The 22,081-nt window shown below is 43.7% G+C and overlaps 2 protein-coding genes across 2 annotated transcripts in view; both read left to right on the top strand.

The window, feature by feature from the left end:
* Positions 1 to 13,020, top strand: part of LOC135506710 (programmed cell death protein 4-like) — a 35,661-nt gene extending 22,641 nt beyond the window's left edge. Inside the window, exons 7-12 of the mRNA XM_064926049.1 lie at positions 118 to 215; positions 1,681 to 1,795; positions 8,543 to 8,650; positions 10,117 to 10,224; positions 10,652 to 10,791; positions 11,111 to 13,020. Of these exons, the coding sequence (XP_064782121.1) occupies positions 118 to 215; positions 1,681 to 1,795; positions 8,543 to 8,650; positions 10,117 to 10,224; positions 10,652 to 10,791; positions 11,111 to 11,162 (621 nt within the window). The 3' untranslated portion in view covers positions 11,163 to 13,020. The remainder of the gene's footprint in view (positions 1 to 117; positions 216 to 1,680; positions 1,796 to 8,542; positions 8,651 to 10,116; positions 10,225 to 10,651; positions 10,792 to 11,110) is intronic.
* Positions 13,021 to 13,504: 484 nt separating this feature from the next.
* mogs (mannosyl-oligosaccharide glucosidase) lies at positions 13,505 to 21,297 on the top strand. Its single transcript, XM_064926048.1, has 5 exons — positions 13,505 to 13,576; positions 15,081 to 15,440; positions 17,158 to 17,381; positions 17,612 to 17,805; positions 18,726 to 21,297. Exons 2-5 carry the CDS (start codon positions 15,089 to 15,091, stop codon positions 20,485 to 20,487), a joined length of 2,532 nt encoding a protein of 843 aa, XP_064782120.1. The 5' UTR covers positions 13,505 to 13,576; positions 15,081 to 15,088; the 3' UTR covers positions 20,488 to 21,297.
* Positions 21,298 to 22,081: the final 784 nt, after the last annotated feature.

Below are 22,081 nucleotides of genomic sequence, written 5' to 3'. Positions count from 1 at the left end.
TTTGTTATGCAAATTATAATTTGTCATGCTGCTTTAAACCCAACCCCATTTTTTATTTACTTAGAATAACCGATCATATACCGTAGGTTTAACCTTTAACTCTCTCCAACTCTACAGATGCTGGGACAGTTTATTGCCCGAGCCATCGCAGACCACGCTCTACCTATGGCATTCCTGGACCGCTACAAAGGCAAGGTGGACTGCGACCACGCTAGGTGAGCAGGGGTTAGAGGTCAATTGTCATTATAAATGTTGATAAATTCAAGTGTTTTGCATGAAACTTAAGATAAACGTTTACCTTAATGCAACCGCTGTGTCATATTTTTTTTAAACTTCGGAAAAATCATCATCTGAGAACAGCGCTCAGAGCCCAAACCAGCCAGAGAAATATCCACCATGTTGGGTATTCAACATTATTCATAAATAGCATTATAAATATTCACTTACCTTTGATCTTCATCAGAATGCACTCCCAGGAATCTCAGTTCCACAATAAATGCTTTTTTGTTCGATAATGTCCATCATTTATGTCCAATAGCTTCTTTTGTTAGGGCACTTGGTAAACAAATCCAAAAGCGCGATCTGGTCCAGTTGGACGAAAAGTTCAAAAAGTTATATTACAGGGCGAAGAAACTTGTCAAACTAAGTATAGAATCAATCTTTAGGATGTTATCATCATAAAAGTTCAATTATGTTCCAACCGGAGAATTCCATTTCCAATTCCGCGCGTGACTGAGAATGAGGCTGCAGGCAGACCCCTTAGTCAAACAACTCCCATCTGGCCCCCCTTCACATGAGAAGACAAACAAAGTTCTAAAGACGGTTGACATCTAGTAGAAGCCTTAGGAAGTGCAAAATAACCCATATCCCACTGTGTATTCGATAGGGGTGAGTTCAAAAACTACAAATCTCAGATTTCCCAATTCCTATTTAAAATTTTTTTCTCAGGGTTATGCCTGCCATATGAGTTCTGTTATACTCACAGACATCATTCAAACAGTTTTTTCTATCCAATACTAAAAATAATATGCATATATTAGCATCTGGGACTGAGTTGGAGGCAGTTCACTCTGGGCACGCTATTCATCCAAAAGTGAAAATGCTGCCCCCTATCCCAAAGAAATTGACCTTAGATCTGTGGCCAACAAGGAACATGGGGGAATTGCCCACTCCACATCAAAGCGGTGGTTACCTACCTCTGTCGCTGATGTCGTCAGATAATCGCTTAAGAACCGCCTGATAAAGGGCCAGGGTAAATGTTTCCGTCTTCTCACCATGAAAGCGTAGTCATTCTCCAAGCAACTGAATGATCCCTCTCCAGAACTGATTGTAGCCACATGTCATGCCTAGGATTACCATTTTTGGTTTTACCTAATGTTTAATCTCCCATTTTCTGTTAGCTGCACTACTCCAACGTGAGAATGCAAATTCCAATGCAAATTATACTGTTATTTATTCTGATGAGTTGGGAATGTCCATGTTGTAGTCAACCTGCTGTTACCTGACACTGTTTTGTAATACACATTCCCTGGCCAATTTTATTCAGAAAATCATTTTGTTCTGAATTCATGTGACCATGTTCAATATCTAGCCGTGACTTGACACGTTCCCCTTTTTCTCATTGCGTCTCCGTGTTTATGGTCACGAGGATGACTGTTGTGGTTATTCCCCTCCCCACAGAGCTGCGTTGGACCGCGCGGCGGTGCTCCTCTCCATGAAGAGGGAGATGGTGCGGCTAGACAACGTGTGGGGCGTGGGTGGTGGCCTCAGACCTGTCAAACACCTCGTCAAAGAGGTAAGAGGCCCTCGCTGCCAAGTAGACCTGGCTCCCTGCCTGCCAATCATCACATGCCAGTGTTGTGACTCATAACAAAACATTCCAGTTCGACAAGCAACCTCCCATTCCGGATGTTGTCTCTGCATGCATGAAATGTGATGCCTTGTTGGAAGTGATAGGAGAAACCTAATGAGAATCAAATATGGGTAAATGGCAACCCCTGGGTTCTGTTTATTATTTGAAGTGCAATATATTCAGCTAACACCCATCTATCAGAGCTAGAAACATGCAAAACCAATCAATGGAGAGCTTTGTTATATTTCTCTGCAGCCTTTCATTGTGGGTCAACTGTATTTACACACAGTCGAGATTACCTTTTTGTTCTCTCCACCTGAACTGATACTCTCGGTGCAGAGAGACGGGCTGTGTCCCAAATGGCACCCTATTTACTATATAGTCCCCAAATGTAGTGCACTAAACATGGAATAGGGTGCCATTTGGACACATACTGCCTGTCTGGTGTTCTGGATCTGCACTCGTCTGTTATGTAACGTAAACAAAACAAGGCGGAGAGAGAACTGCATGCTGGGAAAAGAGCCATGGGAAGCCCTGCTAGGCTGATGTCAGCACAACGCTGTCCCTCAGAGCTTGGATCTGACTGCAAAGCCTGGAACAAAGAGGCCAATGCTCACACTCACAGGGTAAACCGATGCACAGGGACACACACACCTGAGTGCAGGTTTTCAAGTCATGAGGGGTGTGTGCATGCATTTGTATAGTCTAGAGTAGTCAAAGGGGCCTTTGCTCCCTGAACTAAAAGGATAATTTGCCACCTGTGTGTGTGAATGTGCACGGCTGCACACACGCATGTGATGTGTCAGGAATGAGTATGCAGAGCAAGAGTATTGTGTAACTCATTCGTTAGTCTCTGTAGGCTGCAGACTCCAGACCAGGTTTAAATGTCCTGCCTGTCCTTGTTGGGCCTCAGGCCCTGATCGAGTGGGTCTTCACTGGGCTACAGAGGGCACACAGCCTGCCAGAACAGGAGCTACTAGCGTGCGTGCCAAATGGCACCTTATTGCCTGTAATACTGCATTACTGACCAGAGCCCTACGGGTCCTGGCCAAAAGTAGTGCACAACATGGGGATAGGGTTATTTGGGAAACAGATTTTGCCTCTTTTGTCTGGGTTTGATCAAATCGCTCTGCCACAGACTACATTGAAGTCAAAAGTATGGATATTAAGAGATTTGAATAGCAGTATCCCCCTGCGGCGTTTTCACACGGATTTGGTACTGTGGTGAGGTTCCCTGGAGCTTTCTTTCATGACCTGGAAATAACCGTTTCAGGGTGTGATTTGACAACACGCTCCAAGAACCGGATGATACAGGGATGTGTGTGTAGAGTCAGACAAGTGCCCTTATTCCCCTGGGTGTGTGTAGAGTATATTTGTAAACAAAGCTGCCTGTGACTACTGCACAAATATTTAAGCCAGGGTTTATTGAATACCGTACCATTGAATACACAAACTGAATAGGACTGATAAGTCAGTGCTGTGAGTGACTAGGAGTCTTCGTGAGCATCCTTTGTGTCCCAAATCACACCCTATATCCTTTAGTGTACTGCTTTTAACCAGAGCCCATAAGTAGTGCACTTTAAAGGGAATTGGGTCAGGGTGCCATTTGGGACACAAGTCTGTCTGTCTGTCCGGCTTCTCTTAATCTGGGCTTTTATCCCCCTTGGCCGTGCCTTTATGCCCTTATTCTCACCACTTAAACACCGTCTGCCAGAGGACTGGATTGGTATTGTATGGCAGTACCATGCTTACTGCTCAGGGGTGAAGCCTTGGTCACGAGATTGAACACCAGTTAAACCCCCAGCGGCAGCAACCGCTGGAACCCTGCCCCTATTTCATTGCTTCACTATGGAGAGGAGTAGTCGGCAGTGTGCCTGTTCCAGCTGAGGGATGTTTGGAGAGGGTGTGTGTTTGGGGGGCTAGGTGTTCTCTCCTGCAAGTGCATTCCATAAGAGATTGTTTACAGCTGGGGCCGTACCAACAAGGCTATCCCAGACAACAAAGACAAAAAATGTACTTGGTCGACTGAGTCTCGTCTGTTCTTTCGACCAATCGATTGGTTACAACATTTTTTTCATATAGACACATCCTGTCTTTTAATCAAATCAACTATACGCACTGAGCTTGTCTGATGCTTTAAGTGCACCGTTTGATGAAATGACACACATGACTAGAGGGAGTCCGACCGCAAATGATTTGATTGTGCCTGGCCGGGCTCAGACTTGCTGTGCAATAAAAAACACTGACTGACCGTTGTGTCTCTCTTTCCCTGCTGCAGTGACCACGCTTTCGGTGGTACTGAACCAGCAAAATAATTATAGCCATTTGACTGAACGGTTCTGTTACCAAAATGATTTTTTCAAGAAAACATTCCTTATTCCCTCAACCCTTGCTCTCTTTACATGACAGGTGTATAAATCGCATCGGGCCTGACCTATAGCATATTACATTAATAAATTTGTTATAAACTCTGAACACCGGAATACATATGTGAGAGCCAAATGGATGCAGATGACGTGAAAGTTGAAATGGGGGAAATCTTGGTGTGGCCCTCTTGATACTCCCCACCCCGGATCCGGGATCGTGAATAAAGCCTCAGGCTCATTAGCATAACACAACGTTAACGATTTCTGAAAATCGCAAATAAAATGAAAATAATGCACCTGCTCTCAAGCTTAGCCTTTAACAACACTCATCTCAGATTTTCAAAATATGCTTTTGAACCATAGCAAATCACTAATTTGTGTAAGAGTATGCTAAGCAAGCTTAGCATTTTGAGTAGCATTTAGCACGCAACATTTTCACAAAAACCAGATAACCAAATAAATAAAATCATTTACCTTTGAAGAGCTTCGGATGTTTTCAATGAGGAGACTCTCAGTTACATAGCAAATGTTCAGTTTTTCCTGAAAGAATCTTTGTGTAGGAGAAATCGCTCCGTTTTGTACATCACATTTGGCTACCGAAACGAACCGAAAATTCAGTCACCAAAACGTCAAACTTTTTCCGAATTAACTCCATAATATCGACCGAAACATGGCAAACGTTGTTTAGAATCAATCCTCAAGGTGTTTTTTCACATATCTCTTCATTGATATGCAGTTCGTGGAAGCCTGCTTTCCCCTCAGAATCGCATGGAAAAATACCAGCAGCTGAAAAAGACGCACCAATTTCGACAGAGGACACCGGGCGGACACCTGGAAAATGTAGTCTCTTATGGTCAATCTTCCAATGATATGCCTACAAATACGTCACAATGCTGCAGACACCTTGGGGAAACGACAGAAAGGGCAGGCTCATTCCTCTCGCATTCACAGCCATATAAGGAGACAATGGAAAACGGAGCCTCAAATCCTGCTGGTTTCCGTTTCATCTTGGTTTTGCCTGTAGCTCCCGTTCTAGGGCACCCACAGACAATATCTTTGCAGTTCTGGAAAATTCATAGTGTTTTCTTTCCAAAGCTATCAATTATATGCATAGTCGAGCATCTTTTTGTGACAAAATATCTTGTTTAAAACGGGAACGTTTTTCATCCAAAAATGAAATTGCGCCCCTAGAGTTTCAAGAGGTTAATTACAGCAAAGACTAAAGTCTCATGCATTTGTGAATGCAGTTGCCGACATGGAGCGGTTTATTTGTTTACGCTAATTAGTCACTAATTTTAAAAATAAAATGCTTGATTGCATTTCAAATCATGACATCTGCTGATGTAAAAATTGGTTTATAAATTGATTTATCAAAGTGCAAATACAGAAACCCAGCCTAAAACCCCAAATGGCAAGCAATGCAGATGTATAGGCATGGGGGCTATGAAAAACACCCTAGAAAAGCAGGAACCTAGAGGTACCTGGCTCTGAGGTACCCGGGTGGGACATTGCCATCAACTACATTGGGATAGGGGGCAGCATTTTCACTTGGGTGAAAAGCATGCCCAGAGTAAACTGCCTCCTCAGTCCCAGATGCTAATATATGCATATTATTAGTAGTATTGGATAGAAAACTCTGAAGTTTCTAAAACTGTTTGAATGATGTCTATGAGTATAACAGAACTCATATGGCAGGCAAAAATCCAAACAGGAAGTGGAAAATCTGAGGTTTGTAGTTTTTCAACTCAGTGGGATATTGGTTATGTTGCACTTCCTAAGGCCTCCACTAGATGTCAAGTCTTTAGAATGTTGTTTGATGCTTCTACTATGAAGGGGGGCTGAATGAGAGGGGAATGAGTCAGAGGTCTGCCAGCAGCCACGAGCTCAGTTACGTGCATTCACATGAGGTAGCTCCCGTTCCGTTGCTTTTCTACAGACAATGGAATTCTCCGGTTGGAACATAATTGAACTTTAATGATATAAACATCCTGAAGATTGATTTCAATACATCGTTTGAAATGTTTCTACGACAAGAATTTGTCCGACCTTTCCGCTGGAAGTTGCACGTGCGTTAAGATTTGTTTACCAAACTCCCTAACAAAAGGAGGTATATGGACATAAATTATGAACTTTATCGAACAAATCAAACATTTATTGTGGAACTGGGATTCCTGGGAGTGCATTCTGCTGAAAATCATCAAAGGTAAGTGAATATTTATGATGCTATTTCTGACTAATGTTGACTGCGCAACATGGCGGATACTTATTTTGGCTGGTTTGGGCTCTGAGCTCCGTACTCAGATTATTGCATGGTATGCTTTTTCTGGAAAGTTTTTTTGAAATCTGACACAGCGGTTGCTTTAGAGACGTTTATCTAAAGTTCCATGCATAACACTTTTATTTTCATCAACATTTATGAGTGTTTCTGTAAATTGATGTGGCTCTCTGCAAAATCACCGCATGTTTTGGAACGACTGAACATAACACGCCAAAATGAGATTTTTGGATATAAATATGCACTTTATTGAACAAAACATACATGTATTGTGTAACATGAAGTCCTATGAGTGTCATCTGTGATTAATTTAATCTAATTTGTGCTTTTTGTGACTCTTTGGCTGGAAAAATGGCTGGGTTTCTTCTGTGACTTGGTGGGGACCTAAATCGTTTGTGGAGCTTTCCCTGTAAAGCATTTTTGAAATTTGACACTGGCTGGATTAACGAGAATTTCATCTTTAAAAGGGTCCCTAATAGTTGTATGTTAGAGAAATTTGATTTGAGATCTGTTGATTTGTATTTGGCGCCCTGCAATTTCATTGGCTGTTGGCTAGCGGAACCCCGTTCCCAGACCGGTTTAGGCCAGATTGTTTTTCTAGATGTTCATAGATGACCAGCAGGGTCAACTAGTAATCAGTGGTTGTAGAGGGCGCAACTGGTTATTACCTCAGGAGTAAATGTCAGTTTGCTTTTTATAGCCGAGCAATCAGAGTTCTAAACAGCAGCACAGGGAGAGTTGAAAACAGCAGCACATCCAGTGAACAGGTCAGGGTTCCATAGCCGCAGGCAGAACAGTTGTCACTGGAGCAGCAGCACAACCAGGTGGACTGGGGACAGCCAAGAGTCATCAGGCCAGGCATTCCTGAGGCATGGTCCTAGAGCACAGGTCCTCCGGGAGGAGAGGGAGAGCGCGAATTGGAGGGTGCATACTTAAATTCACACAGGACACCAGATGAGACAGGAGAATTACACCAGATAAGACTGACCCTAGCCCCCCCCGGCACAGACTATTGCAGCATAGATACCCCCGGACAGGGCCAACCCGGCAGGATATCACCCCACCCACTATACACAGCCTCCACACCACTAGAGGGATAAACAGACCAACATACTACCCTGAGAAGGGGCTAATTATAGCCTACGAAGAGCTCCTACACCGGCACGACCCCGAGGGGGTGCAAAACCGGACATGATCACGTCAGTGACTCAACCCACTCAAGTGACACACTCATCCAAGGGGAGGCATGAAAGAGCACTAGTAAGCCAGTGACCCAGCCCCCGTAATAGGGTCAGAAGCAGAGAATCTCAGTGAAGAGGGGAGCCGGCCAGGCAAAGACAGCAAAGATGGTTCGTCGCTCCAGTGCCTTGCCGTTCACCTTTGCACCCCTGGGTCAGACTACACTCAATCATAGGACCTACTGAAGAGATGAGTCTTCAATAAAGACTTAAAGGTCAAGATCGCATCTCACATGAATAGGCAGACCATTACATAAAAATGGAGCTCTATAGGAGAAAGCCCTGCCTCCAGCTGTTTGCTTAGAAATTCTCAGGACAATAAGGAGGCCTGTGTCTTGTGACTCTTCTACGCCATTTAAAAAAACATGTTCAACTAAAGACTATTGTCAACCAACAGCCAGCGACGCACAGGGTGTTTGCGGAATTGCAGTTGTACTCAAGGTTCATAACTGAACAGAAACGAGGGTTGAGTACTACACACAAAACCAGACATTGTTTGTCATTGAGCATCGTGATTGACTATTTGCTCCATTTGTCCAGCCAGTAATCGCTTGGGAGTCCTCTCCCCGATTCATGATTACCTTTTGACAGGAAAAACCTTGCACTACCAAATAAACCAGGCCCGGTAGTCACTGCTGAGAAATGTCAAACTATAGATCAAATGCATATTTTATCTATTGGATTTAGGCTTTAGTTCAGTGGGATAAGTCTTCGATCCTTGGTCGGTCAAATCCACATTGGACAATATTTTCACCATGGGTGGTGAATGATGGAGAGTGATTGATTCATACTTTATCGATATGTGTTTCAGATGAACTTTCTGCTGAAGGAGTACTTGGTATCGGGAGAGGTGAAGGAGGCGGAGCGCTGCCTGCGGGACCTAGAAGTACCTCACTTCCACCACGAGCTTGTCTACGAGGTAAACACTACTAAAAGCGCTTTGGGTCCAGTATAGAAGGGCACACTGTATCAAAAAATGTTTTGCAACAGAAGGTGAAAATGTTATTTGGCAACCATATCAAAGATGTTCTAATAAGAGAGGCCACATCCTGTCGTTTCCAATGGGAGGCAAGCGAGCCGAGTCGGTGGGATCAAGTGTCGATGGGTTTTTCAAAGTCTCGTTTATTGGTCTTTCAGATGGCTTAGTGACGTCAATAATTGTCATATTCAAATTAAGTTAAAAATGAGATGAAATTTGAAGAGGGAGTAACTAGTTGTTGTTGAGACTGAACGCCACCAAGATAAATATAGTTAAATTTGATACGTTATCTAAATTAGATAAAATGTTTTGTAGAGGGCATTAGCTAAAGTAATGTTACTCTGTCGGTAGCTAAAAGTTAGCTATTGTAAAATGCAAGAGGACTGTATCTAGATATTTTCTGTTAATTTTATTTTTTAAAACTGCATTGAAATCAAATGTTTCATTGAAAATTTGCTAAATCCATCAAGCTCAATCTTCTCACACTGCTGGCCACTGGGCTTCCTCTCACTACCATATTTGGTAGTGAGAGGAAAAGTCAACCAGATGTCTCATACATCCGGTGAAATATCTGTCATCTATCTTTTTTTTCTTTTTCTTCTCTATACTGAACATTGCCTTTGCTGTCAGCACAAGGATATTGATAGCGTTACTGTACTTTCGATAGTTATGTAGCCAGTTGGCTATGTGTGCAATGTTGAATATGTGTGGCGTAATCTTTTTAATAATGGTAAGACTAAGTCAAACCTTTTTAATAATGGGTGTTTCTACACCTGCTTTGCTTGCTGTTTGGGGTTTTAGGCTTGGTTTCTGTACAGCACTTTGAGATATCAGCTGATGTACGAAGGGCTATATAAATAGATTTGATTTAAATCAAACCTATCTTAAATGCATCTACGGTCCATTCTGCTGAAAATAAAGTTTGATTTGTTTGTCTGTTATCTTGCAAACTATTACTTAACATTATTCCACCAGCAACAGTATCCTAGATACTAATTAAATGTAATCTGTTACTCAAGATTGCCAAATCCATGCAATATGGTGAGAATTAAAGCAATGATGCCCCAATGTGGTTAAATAAGGGATTGAAACCTCACTGAAAATAGCAAGATGACCAGCGCCTTTTGTAATTTTTCCTCCACTCTTCAGTCTCATCTTGGTCAAGCTGACAATCCACATAACAGAGAATTTAAGACACTGTCAATGACATAACCGGTGTTCCAAATAGCACACTGTTCCCTTTATAGTGCGCTGGGCAAGGGTAATGCACTACATAGGGAATAGGGTGCCATTTAGGGCACTTTTTATTCTAATTTACAAAATTTTGTACATGAAACATCCTGTTCAGACGTTAGCATGAACTCTAATGCATTTTCTTCTCCTCTCTTCTCCTGGCTGGTTGCCAGGCTGTTGTCATGGTGCTAGAGTCCAAGGTGGACACGGCCGTCAAGATGTGTAAGCTACTCCAGGCTTTCTGGAAAATTGGCCTCATCACAGTGGACCAGATGAACCGGGTACGTCCCCTTACGCACCAGAAAGTACCAACAAATTCACTGGTAGCACTAGCACACAAAAATAACTTGAACTTCTAAACTATTTCCAGTGAAATGACTGCAGGTTTTCCTTTTCTTGCACTACAATTAACATATAGCATGAATCAAATGTTAAATTAGTAATTGTCAACGTCAAACCTTGTGGATTTAAACCCATCCGTAAACATCCTCAGTCAAGGCATATTTACTGATTGCTGATATAGCTACAGTATTCGGTCATATTCTCCCTACAACTACAGTATATATATATTATTCTCTGTAGTCACTGTCAAGGCATTCATTTGTTACCTGACAAGCTCTGAAGTGACTGAATTGATTCATCTTCTCTTATATTGCCCTATGACTGTATGATTGGCTTACACATCAAGTATTGTGTTGTAACATCCAGGGCTTCCAGCGTGTGTACGACGAGCTGCCAGAGATTAACCTGGATGTGCCTCATGCCCACTCCATCATGGAGTCCTTTACGGACCTCTGCTACCAGGAGTCTGTTATCACCAAACAGTTGAGGGACTCCTGTCCCTCCAGGTCAGTGTGTTGTAAACTCCCTTTCATTTAGTCACTTGGATATAGTCAGTCCCTCCAGGATTCTGCGATTGCATTTGAGAAAAATCAACAATTCCCTGCATATTATGAGGGTGAATCATTGCACTATTTCTGCATAAGATTAAAAACATTGACCCATCACTTCAATCAAGTTATTAGCGTACATTGACCCACTGAGTATATTAATTAATTTAGAAAAATCTTTTCACTAGGCCTCAAGTGTTTTATATTGTAAGGCTGAGGACCCGTCTCAACTCATTGGTAGCCTATGAAGTACTGAATCACCTGTTCTGTCCACCAGGGGGCGGAAGCGGTTTGTGAGTGAGGGAGACGGGGGCCTGATCAAGAACTAGTGTGTAGTAGGGGGGGTTGCTCGGCGTCCCCCCCCTGCCCCTAGATCCGCAGGCCAGAGGCTGGGCAGGCTCGCGGTCAGACTCCTCTGCTTTATCTCCGACCCACTCATCACCACCACACACCGACATCAGGTGAAGGAGGACCGAGGAGAAAGGCCCGCGCAATCTTTTTTTTCTTTTCTTTTTTTCTCTCTTTGGTAATTTTTGTAAGAAAGCAACAAAAAACCTGGGGTTGGTGATTATTCTTTTAAGTCTGTTCTTTGAGTCTCGAGTTGAGACCATGGAGAAAGGGGGGGGGGGGTCAATGGAGTCACTTAAGATGGCATCATGGGGTTTTAAGGGTCAATGGGGAAGTGGAAAGAGGATTATGTATTGTCTTGTGCTGGCCACGGGTTATTTTGGCTTAACATTTTTTTTTGCTACACCATTGACTGTCTTTCAAATTTTATTTTTGCTTAGCATGTATAATGCTGATAAAAAAAATACAAAGCGCTTGTCAAAAAAGACAACTTGTCAGCATACTGCATTGCAAGCTCTTATGAACTGAATCGCTCTTTGGAATGACCTGGACCTCTACATTTATTTTTGGCCAAAGCGTTCTGTAATTACATAAAGACAGAGTTATATTTTTCTTTCTGTTGGTGGTTTTGCTCTGTGTCAGTTGGATTATTTCTGTCCACTCCACGTTTGTGTATCTCGATCCTAGGCAGGGTTGTTAAACTGTTTTAAGCACAGCAGCAGTTACAAAAGTCTGTCTGGTTTATAAAAAGGGCCCAGATCCGGGCCTTCCTCCTTCCCCTTAGTGGAGGATTCTCCTGACTAGTACACTGTAATTGAATGTCAGAATGGGAGTGGGGAATCGGCATCTCGAAATATACAGTACAAATACTCAGGATCTCTAGAACCCCTCTTCCTTTCGCTGAGCTGTTGATAGACAAACTGGAACACCCTGCAGGCTTTTGTAGTGTGATGTTTCATTCACGAACTCCAACTGTTAGATGTCAACCAGTGGAATCTCTTTTAGGCAGACCTGGTTTTAAAAAGTAGGGTTATCATCAAATACATTATTGCTCTTGATTAGACTTGTCTGGTCCAATGGAAACAAATTAGTCTTCCTACCTTTGGTACTCCAGGCAGGCTACATTAAAAGCTCAATAAGTATGTGAAAGAAAATGCATTTAAACCCAGGTCTGGCCCTAGGAGAGTGCCAAGAAAACAAGTCTTATCGCTGATCGAGTGTCTCGTATGAGAATGCAATGGATTTTTCCTGTCTTTGATGACCAATGTAAAGTAATAATCTCCGATTTGTAATGTGAGGGTTCTGGATGGGGAAAACATACAGCTTGTCATTGATTTTTAAAAATCATAACAAAACTGGGGTTGAGTGTCATCACCCCTGTTTGTTTACATAAACTGGTTTGGGAATGGCTTTAAGAATGAGCTAAAAGTGAGTGGTCATCGCTACCTAGGGCTCAGAGGATGTGCCTGACGTCAGCGTTTACTCCAAGTCATCAGCTCTGAATCACATGTTCCTGATTGCCATTCTCCATACAATCACTTATTTTACAGCGTTTAAATTGAGAAGTTCATAACTGATACATAAAGGAATCTTTAGTCTTGTTAGTTATACAAATCACGCAACTGCAGTTTGATAAGTATCTCAATCATATTCACAGTTCAATGCATTGTGTCCAGCTTATGTGAATATGTCCAAAACGAATACTGAGGGTTTTTATTCATAAGCCCCACAGAGCCATCTTTGTATAGCTATGAACCACTTTTAAAAAGGTTGGAACTGTTTCCAATTCCCTTCCTCATGCAGTTCATTTTACAATTTCAATAAAATTCCATATTTCTCTTCAGTGTAATATTCTTTGGGGACATTTTTGTATAACCAGTTCCTATCACATGCTACATGATAGTGGTAGTCATGTGGCAAATAAATACTCAATCCATACTGGATAGAAAATTTATAGGATTGAATGAAACACTGGAATGCGTTGCACAACCTGTCCCAATTCAACTACATGAATTTAAGAATAGCTGCATATTCTGGTTTAGTGAACATTTAGGATAGCATAGTCCCAAATGTCATTGCATCAGTAGTTGACTGTACAGTATGGTTTGCATGGATTCAATGTTGTGACCTCTGGCCAGACAACTCGAGCTGGGGTGTAATCATTAGTCAGTTGCAACGTTCCGTTTTGCAACAAAGGAGTTTAATTTGGACTAATTCGGGTAAGTATTTCCGTTTCGTTTTCTTCCTTTTAAGAAACGCTTTGCAACAATGGGCGTAATGAATATGCCCCTTGCGTGGGTTGTCAACACTTATGTACACGTCAGTGTTTCATGAGAGCTCGGGGACCAGGAAGTAGCGCGAATTATGTGCAGCTGATATTCTGTATATTTGAAAGGTGAGTTTCCCCCCCCCCATATTTACTGTTCATATTACATTTTCTAGGTGCTTTTTTTATGTTATGCATTATTGGCATGAAAGCTTCTTTCAAAAAATCTGCAAACTCGTTCTAAAACGGGTCTGCCCGATACCTTCGTGACAGCCACCGGTTTGCTAACCATTCATTAGCCAGTTAGCTTTAGCCGAAAAGCTTGAATGTATGCTTTGCCAAGCGCAGTTCCTAAAATAATGTAATACGTTGTAATAGTTAAAGGTATTTCTTTATACAACTTTGCAGGTAACGGTATGTATTTCTTTTCATAGTCGACGAGGCAACATTACATTGGCTATAAAACTACTAGTTAGTACTGTACAGTAGTTGCAAGCAATGTTGTTGCCTACTGCTGAAGATGAGGTCTAGGTAGCTAGCTGCTTTTAGCAACTCTAGTATTTACACACTAGCGTTGTCAATTAGCTTACAAAACGTAATATTCCCCCGGAAGCCAGAAGTTAAATAAATTTTCAATTTACTTTACTATATATTGACTGAAGGCGGAATGCCACGAGAGGGGGAAAAAATATGAATGTAGAAATAAACAATACCCAAACGTAGGTCTGTTGTAGACCCATGTAGTTCCTCCGCGAGATTTGCCAGACAATTGAAAGAGTTATTCTGCTGCTCTATGTTTGCTACATACTTCAGTCGTTTTGGGGTTGTACAGAGCAAGTAGCCAGCAATTGAGGTACCAAACCAATGAATGATTTCAAAACGCTGCTTTAACCACGTGTGGCTCTGGCCCAACCCATCGGCTTCAGTGACCAATTAGAATGGTTCGAATGTGTTTGCGTTCTAGAAATAGTTGGGGGGGGGGGGGTACTCAGATCCAGACTCATTGCTGGGAAGAAACTAAAGGCTTCTGCATGCTTTGGTTCGGCTGGCACCTAGAGTGAACAAGTGTGCTCTCGTACTCCCTTTGAAGACCTTCACTTTGAAAAACAAGTGGCAATAGTACTGTGAGATGCCATAGCCAGTATACAAAATAGCCCGAATTAATCAAAGATATAGCAATTACGTTCATAAGTTAACTAGGATGTTTGAGGCAGTATTTCTCAAATAAAAAATGTGCATGAAAACGAGTTGTTTATTGTTGAATGACAGTGAACACTTCATTGAAGAATCCCTACTGTTGACCAATGAGCGACGAAGGGAAAAATGTAATGTCCACGAACAGCCGAAAACCCCTTTTGCCACATTTTCTTTGCAGTGTTACTTCAGTGCCTTGTTGCAAACAGGATGCAGGTTTTGGAATAGTTTTGATTCTGTACAGGCTTCCTTATTTTCACTGTCAATTAGGTAAGTATTGTAGAGTAACTACAATGTTGTTGATCCATCCTCAGTTTTCTCCTATCACCTATAACTGTTTTAAAGTCACCATTGACCTCATGGCAAAATCCCTAAGCGGTTAGGTTCCTCTCATGCAACTAAGTTAGGAAGGACACCTGTATCTTTTCTTCCTCCTCAGCTGGAAGGATGGGCAGGCAGAGGAAGAGAGTGGTGACCGGCGAGGCTGACCCCCCTCCCACAAGGAAAGACGAGAGGCCTGCCACCCTACAACGCAAGGAGAAAAAAAAGAAGCTCGACATTGGCAAAATCTTCATCAACATCTCCATCGGCCTCTGCATCTTCAGCCTTATCTGGTTCTTCTATGCCCTTTACATGCGTTCCTCGCTGGCCAAACGGGTGGTAACTTTGCACCACTCGCCGCCTGTCCTCGATGTCAACAGCACCAGCGCTGAGGTCTCCCCTGAGAGGTTTTGGGGCTCCTACCGACCCCAGGTCTACTTTGGGATGAAAACCAGGAGCCCAAGATCTGTTGTCACAGGTACTAGACTGTCGTTTCTCTACATTCATCCTTAAATATTTGCTAATACTATTGACTAAAGTGGCAGTTGGCAATAACTGTGTGTGCTATGTGGCAAGCAGTACTAACCTGTTAGTTACTTGCCAGAGGAACAAAATGGAAATAAGTTGTATAAGTGTTAACCTCATATTATATCAGGGTTTATGTTAGGAGCCTATCTCTTAAAGAGCCTATCATTACCCCTTAAGGTCGAATGATTTTATCTTATTTTCAGAGGTAGACTGGCTATGGCAGGTAAAACAGCCAAATACCCGTATCTAAACGTGATCGATTATTAATTGAGATTTGGTTCTAGAAATATAAAGCCCTTTACTTTCATGTCACATCAAAAATCATTTTACAAATGCTATTTATACTGTACACTGTTTTATCCGGCTTTATCACAGTTGCAGCCAACAGTATTTTTCAGTGACGACACGTTTCTGGCGGCCTTCTTCCGTTACACACAGGTGTTCGGAGCATGCTAGTAAGCACAGGGTGACGGTTTGTCTACGGTAAACGCTCGCTGTAACACGGAGATAAGACCGTGTGGGAAGACTAACCCTATCTTTTTATGTCTCAATTGGTAATTGAAGCGAGCTTGCCATTCAGGTGCATAGACAACTAGGCAGGCTTCAGCGCGTCACACACCACTTTGCAATGAACTGGAGGCAGTATGGATTTTGAAAACATATACTTAATTGTTTGAAACCTTAACGTCTTACTACATATTATGAGGCATGTCTTTCATTGCTTCAAAGTAGCCTAGCCAAAATTCAAACAAACGTGCAGGTAATTATTTTTTATAAAGACTTCCATACGCCATTGAAACCAACTATGTTATTGTCCCGTAGCCAAAGGCACAATCCTTGTCGTATTAACAACCCAGGCTAGTTGTCTTTAGATCTCCACTCGTTCATAATTTCTAATGGATATTTTCATCTGTCTCGTGAAACCGCTAATTGTATTAGGGAACGAACATTCGCGCATAGCCTTACTGCCTTTTGCGCATTTATAATGTGAATAAATAATATTTGATCAATATTTTAAGCTAAACGTTCGGATCTGTTTATGAGCCTCGTTGTTTTTTGTGTTTTTTTATGTAGCCTAGGCCTACTGGTTGTATGGTTTTGGGATCTATCGTCTCAACAGTCCTTGTCTGTTATATTTCTTTCTCGCACAGAACAAGCTGATCAAAATTATAGGTAAACTTTTCTGCTATGGGGGATAGTAGATTGACCTAGGCGAGTGATTTTTCTTTTCGTTACTCGTCTCGTTGGCTGCGGAAAAGTACATGTGGACAGCTATTCGTCAAATTGCTCATCAGAATTCGGTAGGAAGGACACACGCCATTGCATCCTCAAATTGCCTGTTTTGTTAAAATGAATAACCGTAATGTGATTTATTTCATTCTGAGCACCATGGGTGGACGCTCTAACCAGGTTACGCACCTAACTGCGTATGGATCCGTTAAATTTATTAAATATCCGGTAAATTAAAATGCTGCTGGTCAAATGTCCAGCGCCACATTTCTCAAACGGAAACCCTGGGTTTGGGTTTCCGTTAGAAAAATGTGGCGCTGGACATTTGACCAGCAGCCATTTTAATGTATACATAATCCATGAACATGTTTAACATTTCATATTTTGGGGAATGATGAAATAAATAAAATAAATTATGTGTTTCCATTTTTCTACAGGGATGATGTGGATGCGTCAGTTCTCTGAGGTGGACGTGAACCTCCGGCACACATGCGAGCAGGGCGACAGGCTGCAGGGCTATGGCTGGCTGATGCATGATGGCCTCAGCTTTGGTGTGCAGGAGATCCACGACAGCGACTTTACGCTCACCACAGAGTTTGTCAAGCGGATGGGCGGTGAGCACGGAGGGGACTGGACCTGGAGGATCACAGCCAAGCAGCATGTGAGTGTGGCAGGATACATTCACATACCTTTAAACCCATATTTTATTCTGATTATTTGTCCTACATTGAAAGACATTTGAGTTTTGAAACTATTCATATTGTCTAATGGTATGGGGGGGGGGGGATAATTAGAATGCTACTGAACACAGAGATTTTCTTTCCCATTTCACTAAGTTTCAAAACATTTTCTCCATCTTACTGAACATGACCCAGTTCTTCCTTCCCCCAGAGTTCGGCTCCCCACGCGCCAGTCATCTCCCTGATGTTCTACGCTGCTGCCGACACCCAGGGTTACCTGGAGGCCCACGTGGAAGAGAGGAACCGTCTAGGTTCCATCACTGGGTTCTCAGAGGAGCTGGGGAATTTCAAGATCACCTTCCGCAAGCCTGTCGCTGGGGAGTCCTCCAGTGCCAAATATGCCAGGTAAGTACTCCTCCCAAACTGCTAACGTTAGCATTTTCTAACCCAAAAACCACCAGAGGGAAAAACTTTTGAAAACAGTGGACAAATATGCCACAATAGACCTATTAATATAATGTAAATAATACCAAGCATTGTTAAATACATGTAGAAAATCAGAAGAAGATTTTCTAAGTGAAAAATAGAAATAGCACATAATCAATCTTTATCAATAAAGTCAGTGAGCCTGTCAAGAGGGAAACATGATATGTGAAAGAAATCGTGTAGTATGAAACAAAGCATTGCAAATAATAAAGGCACAGCTGCTACCGCAATGCATTGAGACACAAAGCAGAGCTAGGACATGTCCTCAGTGTCTGCGATGAAGATGGCCAACCAAACTGCTGTTCTGGCTCTGATATAAAGGTTTTGTTCAACCTTTTGAGGGACAGAACAGAGAGACATTGATCTGTTCCAGTGGTGAGGACAAAGTCAATAGAGACTCCGATGCATAGGAATTGAAGGAACAGCAAGATTTCATGAGGCGGTTGCATAATCAAGCCACAATGCAGGCCAGAAAAGAGTGTTGAATAGAAGGTCGGAAGAGCAGGAACACAGCAACCAAAACAAGCTGATCACAAGTGTGTCTGCCATTTAGACAGGAAAGGACAAGGCTCCTTTTCAGTTTTCATTCAACATAACACATCGGTCAGTATGCGGTACTCTTTGTCCCTGACCCTTGGCTGAAGTAGTATGAAATCACAGGTCTTGCCACTTTCCAGGAGGCCAATGCACTCTGAAGGGTATCAAACCCTATGGTGACTGCAGGTCAAAGATATTGGTGCCTTGCTCCAATTCTGAGAGGAAGCTTTGGAAAAATGAGAACATGAAAGATTCCTGCTACCTTCAGGGTGGTTCACCTTTGTCTTCTCTCCTTTCCTCAGCTACAACTACCTCCAGACCATGTCGCCAGGCTTGGAGAGGCTGACGGACATTGTGAGGAACAGCTTGAACCGCAGATTCGTCTACAGCCACCCCTCTGGCGAGAAGAGGCAGTACATTGCGGTGGACACCTACAAGCCCCAGCACCAGCCGAAATCAGCCGACCCCAGAAAGGAGAGCGACTTTGTCCTGCACCAGGTCACCGTCCAGACGCCCTTCCAGATTGAGGTTCTGTTCGAGTCTGGTAGCTTCCGCGATCGTCCCAACCAGCTGTCAGCGGCGGCCATGACAGAGGAGCTGGAGAAGAGGAAGGCGGCGTTCGACGCCAAGTTCGAGAAGACCTTCGGCCTCCAGGCCAAAGGCTTGGGCCAGGCCCAGGTGAAGTTCAGCAAGGCGGCGCTGAGCAACATGCTGGGCGGGATGGGTTACTTCTACGGCCAGTCGGTGGTCCAGTCGGTGTACAATGAGTACCCGCTGCTCTACCCCGAGGGTGCCCTGTTCACCGCCGTGCCCTCGCGTTCCTTCTTCCCCCGGGGGTTCCTGTGGGACGAAGGCTTCCACCAGCTGCTGCTCAGCAAGTGGGACCCCCAGGTGACGCGGGAGGCCACGGCTCACTGGTTGGACCTGGTCAATATGGAGGGATGGATTCCCCGGGAGCAGATCCTTGGTGACGAGGCGCGCAGCAAGGTTCCTGCCGAGTTTGTGGTGCAGCGCAATGAGAACGCCAACCCGCCCACCCTCTTCTTGGCCCTGCAGAAGCTCGTGGAGCAGCTCCAAGCCAACCCGGGCGCAGAGTCCTCACGGCCCACCCTGCCCTTCCTCCGCAGGCTCTACCCCCGGCTCCAGACGTGGTTTGAGTGGTACAACACCACCCAGACAGGCCCGCTGCCCAACTCCTACCGCTGGCGGGGCCGTGACAAGGACACCAACCTCTTCCTCAATCCCAAGACGCTGACATCCGGCCTGGATGACTATCCGCGGGCCTCGCATCCATCAGCTGAGGAGCGCCACGTGGACCTGCACTGCTGGATGGCCCTGGCGTCAGGCACCATGGCCAGCGTAGCCCGGCTGCTGGGAGAGCCACACCAGGAGTACGAGCGCACCCACCAGACGCTCAGCGACAACGCACTGCTGGACGAGCTGCACTGGTCAGACCAGCTTCGCTCCTTCAGCGACTATGGAAACCACACGCAGGCGGTGTCGCTGCAGCAGGAGAAGGTGTACGTGCCCCCAGGGCAGCCGAGGCACCAGTTTCCCGTGGCGCGCCTGGTGCGCTCGGTCCGCCGGGCCCCCAAGCCGCAGTTCGTCAATGCTTTGGGCTACATCAGCCTATTCCCCTTCCTGCTGCACGTCCTAACGCCCGACTCGCCCAAGCTAGAGCACATCTTCAGAGACATGAGGGACGCGGACAAGCTGTGGACGCCCTACGGCCTGCGCTCTCTGTCCAGGGCCGACCCACTCTACATGAAACGCAACACGGAGCACGATGCCCCTTACTGGCGGGGCCCCATATGGATCAACATTAACTACCTGGCTGTCAGGGCCCTGCACCACTATGGCAACACTGAAGGGCCATATCAGGAGAAGGCGGCCACCCTCTACCAGGAACTCAGAACTAATATCATGAACAATGTTTACAGACAGTATGCAGAGACTGGGTATATATGGGAACAGTACAATGACAGCACGGGCAGTGGGCAAGGGAGCCACCCCTTCACCGGCTGGTCGGCACTAACTGTTTTGATAATGGCTGAGCAGTATTGACACTGCAAAAAATGTATATCATCTCGCTTTTTGTAAGATGTTCTCTTAAAATGTGCCATTTTGACTCCCTCCATCTGTCTTCTTAATGCCAACAGATGTTAGGTCTATGATTTTAAGATTTTCTTAAATAATATGATTTTCTCAAATGATAACAAAACAACTCCAATGTTCCAATTCTTCACCTTTGGCTGTCTCATTGAGTGTTTGTACAAAGCCCATACCCCAAAGAACGCATGAAAGGTTATTTTTGACTATCCCATATACTTCTCAATGAACTCCCCAAGTGCCGTCTGACTGAGAGAAGTCTGTCTGATGGCAGAAACCTTTTAAGAACTATAGTAACAATAGTAGTAGCAAAAGCATAGTCTTGACATAAATCATTCAAATGGTATCATATCAAGACTACCGCAGGAACTAATGCACTTTTCAGAGTCAATCATTCAAGTGTTTTTTTTTTGTCTCCGCAGATGTTTTCTGTTGGAACAGAATAATACTTGTATTGAGAAATAGTGTATTCAGTCTTAAAATATTTGATCCCTAGGTTAATTTTGTTTCTGGTTGCTTTGTCCCGTCATACAATCTCATTTAAGCCCATATAAAATTGAGAAATAAGTTTTGATGTCTTCAAATGTTTTGCTGCGAACAAACGGTTCCTGTTAATTTTATCAATGCAAAACAAGATGAAGATGTATTGGTAGCAGATGCCACTGGTAGCAGATACCCTGAGTGGCACGGAATAACATGACTAACTTCATTGCGCTGGTTTGTTACATCTTCAGTGGAAAGAACAATAAATATGTCAAAACCTTATGTATTGTTTCTGACTGCTGATTTCCTTCTTTTTTCAGTGTCTGTGGGAAGGATGATTTACATTCAAGTCATTATCGCCTTTTAAGAAAGACACATATATTTGCTCAATATCTACCATTGTGTGGTGTTACTCTAGCCTCTGGTTTTGGTAACCAATCATTACATATTAGTAATTCAATGAAAGTAGATTTTTTTTTAAATAGTTTATAGCAGTGCTTATTAAGGTGTCTTAAACTACAGCTGTTAATTTACACTTCTAATAGGAGTGACCCTCCAGATCGGTAACCGGTGACTGGGTCAATTTGTCTCGCTTTGATTCCTTGCATCCTCTCTCCTAACCTCCTTCTCAACCATATTGGACGAGATGGTCCATGGATCCTTCCCTGGGAGCTCTTTCTCCGATGGGTTTTAAGAAACAGCAGAAGTGAGGCGAGGGAAGATGAATTGAGAAAGAGCCACTATGGGAGCCTGATCCTGGTCCTTTGTCAGACTGCGACACACGAAGGACAGCCGCTGACGTCAATCCGCAGAGAGTCATTGTTTCTGCGGTGCCCGTTACCATGGCGAGGCGTCGTTGTGAAGGGGCCCATGGGCAAATTGGATAAAATGGACAGGCTCTGAGTGCATCGCCGGTGTCAACTTCTTTTCAAGTGTTGACATGCAGAGAGTCGAGACACATACAAACACGACAGGAGCATAGTGTACAGTGGCTAGATCTTTGTTAACACAGCAGTGTGTGTATGAACACCATTACAGAGGGCCTGGCTCCTGATTGCACTGATGT

This window comes from Oncorhynchus masou, chromosome 20 (assembly GCF_036934945.1).
Source record: "Oncorhynchus masou masou isolate Uvic2021 chromosome 20, UVic_Omas_1.1, whole genome shotgun sequence".
Taxonomy (NCBI): Eukaryota; Metazoa; Chordata; class Actinopteri; order Salmoniformes; family Salmonidae; genus Oncorhynchus; species Oncorhynchus masou.
This window is presented reverse-complemented; position numbering and strand designations above follow the sequence as displayed.

Coding starts and splice junctions, on each gene's coding strand:
- mogs (XM_064926048.1), top strand. CDS start 15,089: ATGGGCAGGCAGAGGAAGAGAGTGGTGACCGGCGAGGCTGACCCCCCT. Junction 17,382..17,611: donor GGATCACAGCCAAGCAGCAT/GTGAGTGTGGCA, acceptor TCCTTCCCCCAG/AGTTCGGCTCCCCACGCGCC. Junction 17,806..18,725: donor TCCAGTGCCAAATATGCCAG/GTAAGTACTCCT, acceptor TCCTTTCCTCAG/CTACAACTACCTCCAGACCA.